This window comes from Vulpes vulpes, chromosome X, assembly GCF_048418805.1.
Source record: "Vulpes vulpes isolate BD-2025 chromosome X, VulVul3, whole genome shotgun sequence".
In the NCBI taxonomy this organism is placed as follows: Eukaryota; Metazoa; Chordata; class Mammalia; order Carnivora; family Canidae; genus Vulpes; species Vulpes vulpes.
In genome coordinates, this window is record NC_132796.1 from 40,075,547 (window position 1) to 40,088,431 (window position 12,885).

At 52.4% G+C, this 12,885-nt stretch overlaps 1 protein-coding gene across 3 annotated transcripts in view; it reads right to left on the reverse strand.

The window, feature by feature from the left end:
* The window catches only part of KRBOX4 (KRAB box domain containing 4), a 32,567-nt gene extending 20,019 nt beyond the window's left edge, over positions 1–12,548 (reverse strand). For 2 of the 3 annotated variants that reach the window (XM_072743284.1, XM_072743282.1), the window contains exons 1-5: positions 12,382–12,548; positions 11,314–11,417; positions 9,673–9,717; positions 5,478–5,604; positions 5,079–5,174 (exon numbers count right to left, since the gene is read on the reverse strand). In XM_072743284.1, coding sequence (XP_072599385.1) covers positions 5,079–5,174; positions 5,478–5,604; positions 9,673–9,717; positions 11,314–11,417; positions 12,382–12,421 — 412 coding nt within the window. In that variant the 5' untranslated portion in view covers positions 12,422–12,548. The remainder of the gene's footprint in view (positions 1–5,078; positions 5,175–5,477; positions 5,605–9,672; positions 9,718–11,313; positions 11,418–12,381) is intronic. The other variant, XM_072743283.1, reaches the window with a different exon arrangement.
* Positions 12,549–12,885: the final 337 nt, after the last annotated feature.

A 12,885-nucleotide genomic window follows, 5' to 3' on the forward strand; every position in this document is an offset into this window, starting at 1 on the left:
CATAAAAAAGTTACTGAAACAAATGGAATTGAGTATGCAAAAACAGTCATAATAAAAGAATGTTGACCCACATCTCATATTAGATATAAAAGTTAACTTATCAATGATAGCTTTAATTATAAGAATGAGGGGGCAGCCTGGGTGGCTCAGCAGTTTAGCACTGCCTTCAGCCCAGGGCCTGATCCTGAAGACCTGGGATCGAGTCCCACGTCGGGCTCCCTGCATGGAGCCTGCTTCTCCCTCTGCCTGTGTCTCTGCCTCTGTGTGTGTGTGTGCCTCTCTCATGAATAAATAAATAAAACCTTTTTTTAAAATTATAAGAACCAGAGACGCCTGGGTGGCTCAGCAGTTGGGCGGCTGCCTTTGCCTCAGGTCATGATCCTGGGATTCGGGATGTAGTCCAGCACTGGGCTCCTGCAAAGAACCTGCTTCTCCCTCTGCCTATGTCTCTGTCTCTCTCTCGCTCTCTCTGTGTCTCTCATGAATAAATAAATAAATCTTTAAAATGATAATAACCAAAATCACGAACAATTCAACTGGCATTTAAGTGGTTCACGGATAAACGATATACCTTGGCTATAAAAGTGAAAAAAACAGTGCCTGCGTGACTCAGTTGGTTAAGGGCCTGCCATTGACTCAGGTCATGATTCCAGGGTCCTGAGATTGAACCCTACATCAGCCCCCTGCCTCTGCCTCTCCCCTTCCTACTACTCATCCTCCTGCGTGCTCACACACTCTCTCTCAAATAAATAAAACCTTTTTAAAAATCCACAAGCTACCAACAAATGTCACAACATGGATGAAATTAAAAAGCATTAAGTGAAAGAAGTGAGGGGAATAAGGCTACATACTAAAAGATTCATTTATATGACATTCTAGAAAGAATCAAACAACAAGAAGAAAAGAAAACAAATCTGGAGGTGGAAAGAAGTTTAAGAATATAAGGAAACAAAAATAATAAAAATAAATAAAACAAATAAAAAAGAATGAAAGGAAAAAAGAGGTTTTTCTGCAGGACAGAAAATGTCCAATATCTTGATGGTGGTGGTGGTAACGTGACTATCTATTGGCCAAATCAATACAACCGTACACGCAAAAGGTAAACTTCAGAGTATAGAAGTTATACCTCAATAAAGCTCACTTAAAAAAACAAGAGTCACATCACCATAAATATAAAACGAAAATATGTGAGAAATACACATAGGGATTATGTTAAAACATTATCACATACAACCAAATACCATATGATGCTACTTATTAATTTCCTTTCATTAAAATCCCTATTAAGCATTAAGGACAAACAATATTAACAAGTAGTGACCTCTAGTTAATGACAGGCCTGTGGAAGTATTTCGGGGTGAAGTGTACTGATCTCCGAAACTTACAATGAAACTCATCACAAAAAGAAAAGGGACTGATTGAAGGACAGAGGAATTAGTAGTACACAGACAAACAGAAGAAAAAGCAAATACAGCAAAATGTACATTGTAGCATCTAGGGGGAATTCTATGGGTGTTCAAACTATAATTCTTTCACTTGTTTGGCATGAAAATTTTTATAATAAAATGTTGGGGGGGGAACTAAATAAAGAACAGCAGAGTAAACCCAAAGTAAGTAGAAAAAAGGAAATAAAGGTAAAAGAGAAGTGAACAAAACAGAAAACAAAACACAGGGGAAATGCAGAAAGGCAAAGACCTTTCTCTGAAGAGCTCAACAACCTTTTGATGAACTTCAGACTTCACACTACTACATGGGACAATTCATTTTTAAAAAAATATTTTATTTATTTTTTCATGAGAGACAGAGAGAGAGAGAGAGAGAGAGAGAGGCAGAGACACAGGCAGAGGGAGAAGCAGGCTCCATGCAGGGAGCCCGATGTGGGACTCAATCCCGGGACTCCAGGATCACGCCCCTGGGCCGAAGGCAGGCGCTAAACCACTGAGCTACCCAGGGCTCCCCCATGACTGGACAATTCAGATTACAGTGAGGCCACTCTTGAGACTAACCATTCCTAGAAGATTTATCTCAGAAAAACCAGAGAATTTTTTTTAGGATTTATTTATTTGAGAGACAGAGAACGAGCAGGGAGAGTGGGAGGGGGAGAGGAAGAGAAACAGGTGCCCAGCTGAGTGCACAGCCTGACATAGGGCTCAATCCCAAGACCCTAAATTCATGACCTGAGCCAAAATCAAGAGTCGGGTGCCCAACCAACTGAGCCACCCAGAGGCGCCATTAGAACAACTAGAGAATTTATGGGACCTGCCAGAAACTTCCTCCAGGGCCCAGGGGAATAAGCAGTCCCGAAGTAGCCTGAAGTCTCGAACAATGGGGAAAGGGAAAACAAGGGAGTCCAGTAGTGAGTCCACGTGCTCCTGTCTTCCCACCCCACCTGATCCCATGCCCCTGGGTGAGGCCTGGCCATGTCTCCCTGTGCCTTTGAACCCTTGTCAGGGGATGCTGAAACCAGTGGATCTCAACTAGACATGGGCATCAGAACTGTCTGGAGCGTCACTCAAAATGCACAGAACCAGTACCACCCGAGGCTTTCTGAAACCATTTCCACATGGTGGGCCTACGCGTGAGTATCGTGAGGGGTCCACAGGTCACTATGTGATACACCTTGGGGTAACAAAGACTGTATTAAGAAATATTTTATCGTCAACAACAAAAACAGTGATAGCATCTACTGAAAGCTCCCAGGGTGCCAGGCACCCTTCTTGGTGCTTTACATTCATCCACTCATGAAATTCTGACAATCCTGTAAGTTCTAGCATGAGCCCCATTCTACAAACAGGAAAAAAAAAAAAAAAGAAGACTCTGAGTCAAGTGCGCAGAGGGACAGCTAGTGAGCAAAGAAGCCAGAAATCAAATCCAGGCTCTGAGCTCCAAAGCCCGAGTTGCTGACCACTGGCTGCGGATGGACACAGAACCCCATTCCTCTGCCCTTCTCCAAAAGGAAAAAATACTTACCGAATGTTCCCACACCTGGATGGGTAAGAATGAGATGCAGGTACTCTCTAGGGCTCTGTGTTCCAGGCAGAAAATCAGCCAGAGACACACAGCTCCGTTTAAAAGAAGCTACCAAATGGAATGCAGGCACAGAAGCTCAGCTCTATTGGGCTGCCTCTTTTGGCTGAGGTCATGATCTCAAAATTGTGATAGAGAGCCCGAGTCAGGCTCCACACTCAGTGTAGAGTCTGCCTGAGATTCTCTCTCCCTCTCCTCCTATGCCTCTGCCCCCCTCCCCTTGCTTGCTCTCTCTAAATAAATAATATATAAAATCTTCAAAAAAAAAAAACCACCTTAGATATACTGGTTACCCTTATAAATGTAACAGGAAAACTACAAACAACAACTTAACAGACACTGCGAAGATCTGAGGAGAAGGCCAGGGTGTAACTGAGCTAAATCCTCATTTTCCATATAGAGGGGAGATCACATAGAAATCTCCAGAAATGCAGGTGTGAAGGCATTCCCGGGACCCAGGAGGTGACCCTCAGCAGAATTACAAACAGAAACTGAGAGACGAGGCAGACAGCCCTTGGAGGTGTGGCTGGGGATGTGCTGACGCGACCCGTCTCCTGTACTGCCCGTGCTGACAATGAGCATGCTCGTGGTTACTTTCAGTATCACACAGATTTTCACATAAGGCAACTGGACTCGAGGAGTGGACTGTGCCTCTGAGTTTGTGCTTCCTCCTCCCAGGGCACCACTGAACTGAGAATGGGACTCGGACATTTCAATACCTGGAAAGCCCTGGAGGCAGGGAAAAGCATGCCACGGGGAGAGCAGAAAGCCTGAGGAATCTGTACAAGGCAGCAGTGGGTATGAGGTTGACGGAGCAACGAAGAGGACACCGTACCCCCACACAGCCCTGGGAGAAGCTACAGGGAGGTGGGTGCGGGCCAGCCCAGGGAGGCCCTGAGGGAGAGGGTGCACAGACCAGCAGAGGAGGGCTCTGGGGCAGCCGTCCGGGAGACACGAGGGGTCGTGGCCGGGCCAGAGTGCAGTAGAGCCGGGGCTCTGCAGCTAAACTCCAAACCCCCGTGCAGAGCGGATTCACATGTGTAAGCTGAGGTGGCCCCCGAGAGCCTGCTTAGAGCCGGGGCTGCAGGTCACAGAGCACACCCGGTAGTCCCAGGGCTCTGGACAGATGTCTTCGGACGGGCCCACAGAGACGCCACTGTGAATGTGCAAGGAACGGGGGAAGACCGGCATCTGAAGAGCATGTGGAGCACTCGAGGGACCCAGACCAACCAAACCAACCAAACCCACGACCAAGGCAAAGAGCCGCTGTGCCCAGGATGGCGGCCAAGCTCCGTGAAGCAGGCTGCCTGGGAGTAATGTCCTGTCTAGGTCCCTTGCGTTCTGAGTAGACACAGAGAGGACACAGAAGACAAAAATGGGTGAGTGGGAGGGAGGCATGGGTAAGAGCTGGAATCTGACATCAGGTGGAGAGTCCAGTCACATCTGGAAGAGACTGAGGACCTGAGAAGAGAGGACACGGTCCCGGGAAGGCAGACGCTGACGAGCACGACATGGGCACAGAGAAGAGCATGGCGGCCGCCTGGCCTGGCAGAGCCAGAGGGTGCCAGCAACGCTTTAGGGCCACACCAACCCCGACAAGCCAGGTGGGATAACTTCCCTGAGGCTGAAGAAACACTGAGCGTCAGATGTAAGAGGCCCACAGCATGACAAATAAAGGGGAAGCCTCACCCCTACAGCCATGCCTCTTCTGAGGAAAAAGCCAATGCCCAGGGGAGGAGAAACACCCTGAAAGCTTCCAGAAAGGAGGGGGAGTGGGGAAGAGGGAAGGCTCAGGATACTGGCAGGTAGAGATGGCATCTGACAGCAGCAGCGGCCACACTGTCTGAACCCCAAGTCAGAACAAGGGGGCCAAGGGAGGGTGGCAGGTGCAGGCGGCTCCTGGATATGACGGCGGCTCGTTTCCTCGAACCCAAGTGGTGTCCCAGAGTCCAGGGGCGCCGAGAAGAGCTCCCAGGCATGGCCCTGACACCCAGCTCTCGCTCACCTCCTAGGTCCCCTGGCCTGGCCTGATTGGCCCAGCGCCCGCTCACCTGGATACTTCCACGTTGGCGTCTCTCCCTCTGTCAGGCCGGCCTCCTCTCCTCGTCCCAATCTGAGGACCACATCTGGTTTGGCACCTAGGTATCCTGAGGACGGGAAATGACACAGGAGGTCGTTATCAACGCCAGAGGCGTTCCAGAACCGAGACCTAGCCTTGCCAACTGCAGAGGGTCCAGAGGAGAGCCCTTTGCCCCATGAGGAGAGCCCTTTGCCCCTCAGCCCAGAACATTCACAGAGGAGCGCAAGCCATACATATCCCGGGGCGGGGTGGGGGGGAGGTGTTTGCAATCGGGACTGTGACTTCTCAGCGGGGAGCCTTGGGCTTCACAAGCCCCAGAGTGGGTGACACGAGTGGGCTGTGTTCCGGTCACACTGTGGACCGCCCTCACCCACGGACACCAGGTGGCTGTAGTTCTCCAGCATGACATCCCTGTAGAGGTTCTTCTGAGCCGAGTCCAGTTGCTGCCACTCCTCCAGGGTGAAGTCCACACACACATCCCTGAAGGTCAACGATTCCTGCAACAGCACAGGCCTCATTAGCCCAGAGGGATGGGCTTGGGGAACGGACGGTACGTCCCATCCTAAGTCTTCCACAGGTAGAAGAGATTCAATATGGCTCCCACCCCAGGAGACCCCGACAGATGAGGACAGATTGGCTTTTTGGCTTTACACAGAGCGGAAAGTCGCCTGCCCAGGGTCACACAGCTCCGATACAGGGATCAGAACACGTGTGCTCTGCCTTCCGCACCCACGTGTTTCAACATGACACTGCACCGCCTTTCTCTACAGAACTGTTCTTTGCCAGTCACTACGCAACTTGAGACCATGTAGTGCACGGAGTGTTTCTGTAACCAAAGTTATCGTAAACTTTATAAAGAAACAGAATAGGTGTCAAAAGTATCTTCCTCTGGAAATGCAGTCTTTCGGCTCACTGACTGAACACAGACCAAGCTGGTACGGCCAGAGGATATAAAGGTTGATAAAAACAAACACACACCTTCTGAACTGAAGGAGCTTCCACCTAGTAGAGGGAGGAACACAACACTTACAAACTCACCTATGAAAGGGAGGGAGAGCGGCGGGGGTGCGGAGGGGGGCTGTCCTCCGAGGGCGGTGCAGATGCAGCACAGGGAACAGAGAATAGAAGGAAGTCGGTTCTGCTTGGGGCTGGCAGAGAAGGCTTTGCGGGGACACAGAGCTATGACAACGGTTCTAAACACAGCACCTCCGTCAGGACTAGGACGTAACAGAAAGTATATACAGGCCTTGCTCTAGGTCCCTGTTGCAGAGCTCCTGAAACCCTTATAAATCCCCAAGTGAGAAGAATACAAGGAGCATCTCATGTTCTAATGAGGGGACTCTAGTTGAGCTGACGGGCTGGTGACCAGAAAGGCCAAGCTGTGATTGGAAGCTCTGGATTTTAAGCCCCACTCACCTTTCTCCAGATTTGGGGGGGGGGGGGGGCTGGAGGTGGAGTTAACAATTGATCGTACTTGTGTTCTGAAGCCTCCATAAAGTCTCAATAGCGTGGGATTCGGGGAGCTTCCAGGTGGGTGAAAACATCTATATACCGGGAGGATGATGCTTGCCAGTCCATGGGGACAGAAGCTCTTGAGCTCAGGGCCCTCCCAGGCTTGCCCTATATATCTGTTCATCTGGCCATTCATGCGGGTCCTTCATCGTGTCCTTTAATGAACTAGTAAATGTAAGTAACTGTGCCCCCGAGTCCTGTGAGCCACTGTAGCAAGTAATCGAATCCAAGGAGGGGGGTCACTGGTCCCTCTCATCTATAGCGTGCTGCTCAAAAGCCTGTGCCTGGTGCTGGCATCTGATGGGGCATGTGGGGGGGTGGTAGTCTGGTGGGACCGAACCCTCGACCTGTGGGATGTGATCTAGGATCTCTCTGAAGAGAGATGGTGTCGATACTGAGTTCGGGGCAGGACGCCCAGCTGCTGTGGCAGAGAGCTGTGTGGGGGTGGGGCAAACCTTCGACACCTCTGGGGAGAAAGTGTCCCGTGTGAGCGTGGAGGAGACACCCGGGAGAAAGATAGGCAGGAAAGACACAGTGGGAAGAACCGGGCTGTTTCCAGGACCGTGACGGCTGCGTTGGGTTTTTCCTTCACAGTCCTCAGACTGCTGATTGTGGCTACTCCGTCACGAAAGGGAACGTGAGGAAGCAGGAAGCAGGAGGGTGGGAGTCTGACCCAGTCAGCAGACTGAGGTAGAGAAGGAAAGGTCTGTGTTTGGTCTTGTCAGCACCACACAGAAGCTCAGAAGTTTCTGAGTGGCCAGATTCCCGCCAGAGAGAGAGAGAGAGAGAGCGCACAATACTCCAACCCTTTACGCTCTGGATCTCCTCCTGTCCCACCCACACTGGCTGGTCTTCGACCTGGGGGATGTGTGGCACCTGCAGGGCCCCAACAGGCCACACGTGGCAGCAGTTCGCTCAGCCCAGCAGACCGACACACGCCAGGCCACACCGTGTGCACAGGGGCAGTGACAGGCATGTGTTGCCAGCAGGAGGAGTTCTCAGAGCAGCCCACCCCTGCTCACCCTTCCCAAGTGACAAGTCAGGTGTTAGGGACCATGACCACACTGGTGAGCACAGGGCAACACCTGCCTCAGTGGCCATCCGCTGTCAAAATTCAAGATGCACATCGCTGCTGACCTAGAATCCTCACGTCTAATAAGCTACCTTGCAGACCAGACATGCTCGCGAGGAACAAACTGAAAACGTACACGGGGACGTACTGCTGCACCGTTTATGACATCAAAAGACCAGGGTTATCCCCGATGTACATCCCTGGCAGAAGGGTTAAGACATACTGGTATTTCCAGCCAGTGGAATATCGCATAGCCATTTTTGGAAATGGGGTACCACGCGCCGGTGATTTAGCCCTCCGGGGAACAGCTGGCAAGGTCTGTAGAAACTCTTCATTCTTAGGAGTCTCTCATGGAAAGGGAGGTGGGCGGGGGGTGGGGGTGACTGGGTGACGGGCACTGAGGGGGACACTTGATGGGATGAGCACTGGGTGTTATGCTATATGTTGGCAAATTGAACTCCAATAAAAAAATAATAAAATATTTAAAAAAAAGAGAAACTCTTTATTGTCACCACAAGGGGGAGTGGGTGGGGACACTGACATCAAGACAATCCAGGGCAGTGACACAGTTAGCTATCCTCCAAGGCGCACAACCGCCCTCCACACACAGCCTGACCTGACCCACGTGCCAAGCGTGCCCAACTCTGGGGTTGTTCAAACGCACAATGAAATGGAATGGTCGTGGAAAAGTCCGGAATGTGCTTGAGTCTCACGTGAAGGAAGAAATCTGAAGTAAAGGGCATTCTTACAAGAAAGAGATGTGCATGCGTGATCTCTCCAAGAATGAATGAACGAGGAAGGAGAAGGGGCATGGGGGAGACAGAAGAATTAGTTTGTACCCTTTGTCAAACAAGGCTTTTGTCTGAATTTTTTTACCGTATGGACAAATCATTTCGCAGTGCTCAATTCAGCCTATTAACGCCCTATTCAGAACCTGTTTCTAGAATCTTGGTATCCGTGTTGTCAAGTGCGTCGGGTATGTAACTTACTTTCTGTGACATCTTTATCAAACCTAAGGTGAAGTGGCTTCACAGAACCGACTGGACCCATTTTCGACTTTCAACATCCTGGAAAAGCTGGACACAGGAACTATCTGGTCTCTTTTTTTCACATTCTGGGAAAGGAGTAATCAGTGTAGGATTTGGGACAGCCAATTAAAGTGTGAATACCTTAGACCCAAAATCCAACCTCCAGGTGAGGATACATAAACCTCCCGCACTGTTGAGCACACACATAAAGAGTCATCCAAGAGGCACCATATACAACAGAAAAAGAACATTCAAAACCTGAATATGCAAACAGAGCAAGAGTTGGATGATACATCCCTAGCACTGCAGAGTAACGGAAATCATCTTTCTGTGCTGAGGAGGAACACCATCCAGAAAATAACCAGGCAGGAAAAGAAGATGGGAGCGGGGCTCGGATGGCCCTTGTGCAAAAACACCCACCCGACACGGCCAACGGACCCGTTCTCAGCGAGTGAACCTGACGGAAATGCAGCCACCCCACACCATCCCGAAACTATTACCAGTGGGGAGTCTGAGGAGAAACGTGGCACCGGGGGCAGAAGGAACAGGGGCGTTCGGACTATTCTTTAACGCACAGAACGTCAGGCATGGCTTTCCTTTCGCCATTTTGAACATAACGAAAAAGCAAACAGGTGGAAGTGGAGACACGGGAAGAGCACACGAGTCTATGGACTGGAACGAGCTTCCCCGAGAAGTAAAAGAAAACGGAGGAGGTGCGTTTCCCAGAGGAAGAAGTCTGATAAGAATGCTCACTCTCTTGCTATCTTCTCTTGTTTTATTGTGTTTGGTTTCTATGGGGAGGGAAGGATCAGGGAAGCCGTAGGTGGATCAGAGCCTGAAGAGAAAGCAGCCACAGCTGAGGGGAGGGACCGATTTGTTAAGGTTACAGTGCAGATCCCCCAAAGCTGCCTCAAGTCCACTGGAAACAAAGGAGGGGGTAAAGAGGAACTCACCTGGGCCGTGGCCATCTCGGTCTGCCCTGGACAAAGGGCGGAGATCTAGGGAGACAGAATGAGGGGCTCAAGATCAGGGCGCTCAGCCAGGAGACCATCCCCACCAGCCTAATAACAATCACCCTTGCGTCCTGGGGAGAATGACGTGCAAACGTGCCTGGGACCTCCAGCCCGGTCCCTTGGGACATGGATAAGCCCACGAATAAGCCCACGACTTGTGTTTACGGGCTTTCCAAAACGAATCTTGTTTCATTTCTCCACATATTTAGAAGCAGATTAAGAAAAAGCAAGTGCAACCCAAGCTCATTTGTTCACCGTTATGTGCATACTGATGAGCAGCAGCGTATGAGAGCATTTATTAAAATGGCTGACATTGGTTTTCTCGGATGGGGGATTTCACTTTTTTGCTTTTCTTTACTTGCGTTTTTGAATGTGAACATCATTACTCATAAGATGCGAATGAGAAATGATTACACTGAGCCTCGGAGGTGACAGACCCCGAGCAGAGTCTGGGGGACAGTGACATCTGGCTGGCTGTAGTTTGCAGGTGGAGAGAAACCAGGGTTGGAGGAGGGGCAGGGAGGGGCAGGGAGGGGAGGCAGGGTGCAGGGAGGGAGGGGAGGAGCCCAGCACTGGTCATTCCACGAGGAGCTGGAAACCACCGACCTTGGCACCCTGCACTGCACACGCTGCCCTTCGCTGGCCCGCCTCCACCGCATTCCTGGCTCCTGACTTCCTCCTTTCCCAGGAGGTCCATTCAATGGCCTGTTCTTCCCTGCTCTGCAGTTTCAAAATGAGTCTCCGCAAGGAGCTTCTGCACAGAGTAGCTGCTGTCACCACAGCCCCCCCCACCCCCACCCAGGCAGCCTCAGGACAACAGGGTTCGGCTCTCCGTGCAGCTTCACGACTCACGCCCTCAGGTCCAATGACAGCAGCACCATAACGAGGTAGCAGAACCAGAAGACGGCGTACCTCCAGGCTGATTACAGATTTTGCCAAGTAAAAAAGAAACCGATACAAAACTATTGTACGCTTTAGCCAGACTAGAGGGAAAACCCACATTTCTGCTAGAGGTGGGTGGGATGTTCACACTCTAGGGCTTACGCATTCCAGAAACAGCCAATGGAAAAGAGGGGAGCATTATGTGTGTCTAGTGTCAGGAGACCAGAAACTCTTGTGAGGCTGGCAGTGATCCTCATGACCCTGCCCCTGCCCGTGCAGGACTGTAGCGGGCCACCTGCCTCCTGGCAGCATCCCTCCATCCACCTGTACACATCACCTCTCTCCTCTGATGGGGTTCAACTGCCCACCGTCACATGCTGAGCATGCTCTCTCCCAGGGGGAGCAGGGAAAGGGGCCACTCCAGGTCTAGCTTTTCTTGGATCGGCTGTCCTTCAGCCTTCACCCTCTGCCCTATGGTCCGGGTCTGTCCTGTGAGCCTGTACTCCCCACTCTGGGTTCTGGATCTGTCCTGAGAGTCTGCATCCTCTGCCCTGGGCTCTGGGTCTGGGCTGAAGTTCCTCCTCCTAAGCCTCTCAGAAGAGCTCTCTTGCTCCTAAGGATGCAGGACCAAAGGATTCAGAGACGACAAACGCATCTCAGCTGCAGCACCCCATCTGTGCCTCTGACACTGGAACTCACCTTCTGAGGCCTCAGACGGGCTCTTCTGTAGACCAGGAAGCTCAGGTGCAGGTGAGCTGGAATCTGCAGTTGGTGAGCAGTGGTCTCAGCGATGCAACCTGATCCTGGAAGGAAGGACCAAACAGGAGATGCAATTAGCAACCCCTTCACCCTATGGCGTGAAGTTGAGGAAAACTCAAATGTTCTTCTTTATGGAAGGAAGCACAAGGCCTCGTCTGAGTCTGAAGAGTGACGCTCAGTAGGACCCCAATTATCACCAGACAAGGACCTGACCACACACTTCCTTCATAAAAGCCCCCCCCCGCACCCACCCACCCCCCTTCTGAAATCAAACTGCCCTGTCCCTTTCATTCACGGTGAAAATGTCAGTGCCCGCAATGTGCCTGTTCTGCGTGTTGCAGACACATAGATCAGGGAACCAAAGAATCAAAGTTCCCCGCCCTTGTGGTGGAACTCTATTCTACCAGGGAAGGCAGGCAGCAAGCAGCAAACGTGATCACCTTTGGGAGGGTGGGAGGGAACGTTAGTTAGAAAGGCCTAAGGGCTGGCGGGCGGGTGGCTAGAAGGTTCCGCCGGGGTTTACTAGCTGTGTGACTTTGGACAGGATTGCGAGCCTTTCTGTTCTTGCTTTCTCGCGACGAAGATAACGGTAACACCTGCTCACAGGCCATCGCGAAGATGACCGTGACCCCCAAGGGCGCCTCGCACTTACTAGGCCCTCAGCAAAGTCACTGTGTCACTCGGCGTCGCCCGCGACGCGCCGCCCACACTCACCCCTCGGCCCCGGGCCCCTGAGCCCTCAGAGGACGCGAACCCATCACCCCGCCCTCCCCTCCAGCCCGTGTCCGCTCTGCCTCCCCGTACTTGGCTACCAGAACCCGCCAGTCCGGGCGGATAACAACAACCGGCGCGACCTCGCACCGCCCTCGGGTCGGCGGAGCACTTCCGCTCCCGTCGCCCCGCAGCCCGAGGTCGGAGCGCCGCGCACGCGCACGATCGGCTTTGGGAAGGAGGGGGGCGCTGCTGTCAGTGGCCAAGATGGCGCGCGTCGCGGGCAGCGATTCTGACCCGGTTTGTTCGCGCCGCCAACAGCGGTTCGTGCAACCATTTTCGGCGCACATCAGGCCGGCGCGGGGGTCGGGGTGGGGGTGGGGTGGCGTCTCCCGTCGGCGAGGCGCCAGCGGAGGCTGTCAGGGGCCCCGGTCCCCCCGCCTCCGAGGCCGAAGCGCCCTCTGTCGCGCCGCTCTGCTGCGCAACCTCCCTCTCCCAAAGCCGCGCTGTCCGCTTCCTCGGGCTCTCAGAATAAGAAACGGTAGTGGCGCCTGCTGCGGTTCCTCAGCGGCACACGGGCGCGGCCATCTTGGGGGCGGGGCCGCTCCCTGGGCGCCATATGCTTCCCAGGCCCAGGGGTCAGAGAGCAGGGGTCAGGCCCAGTTGCGGGAAGTGGCCCGGAGGAGGGCTTGGGAGCAAGCTGCAGGGCCACTCCCACGCGCAGACCGAGAAACCCCGATGCCGGATTCTCCTGAAATAAATCTCGTGGCCCCAGTCAGGCATCCCGGGCGTCCGGGGAGA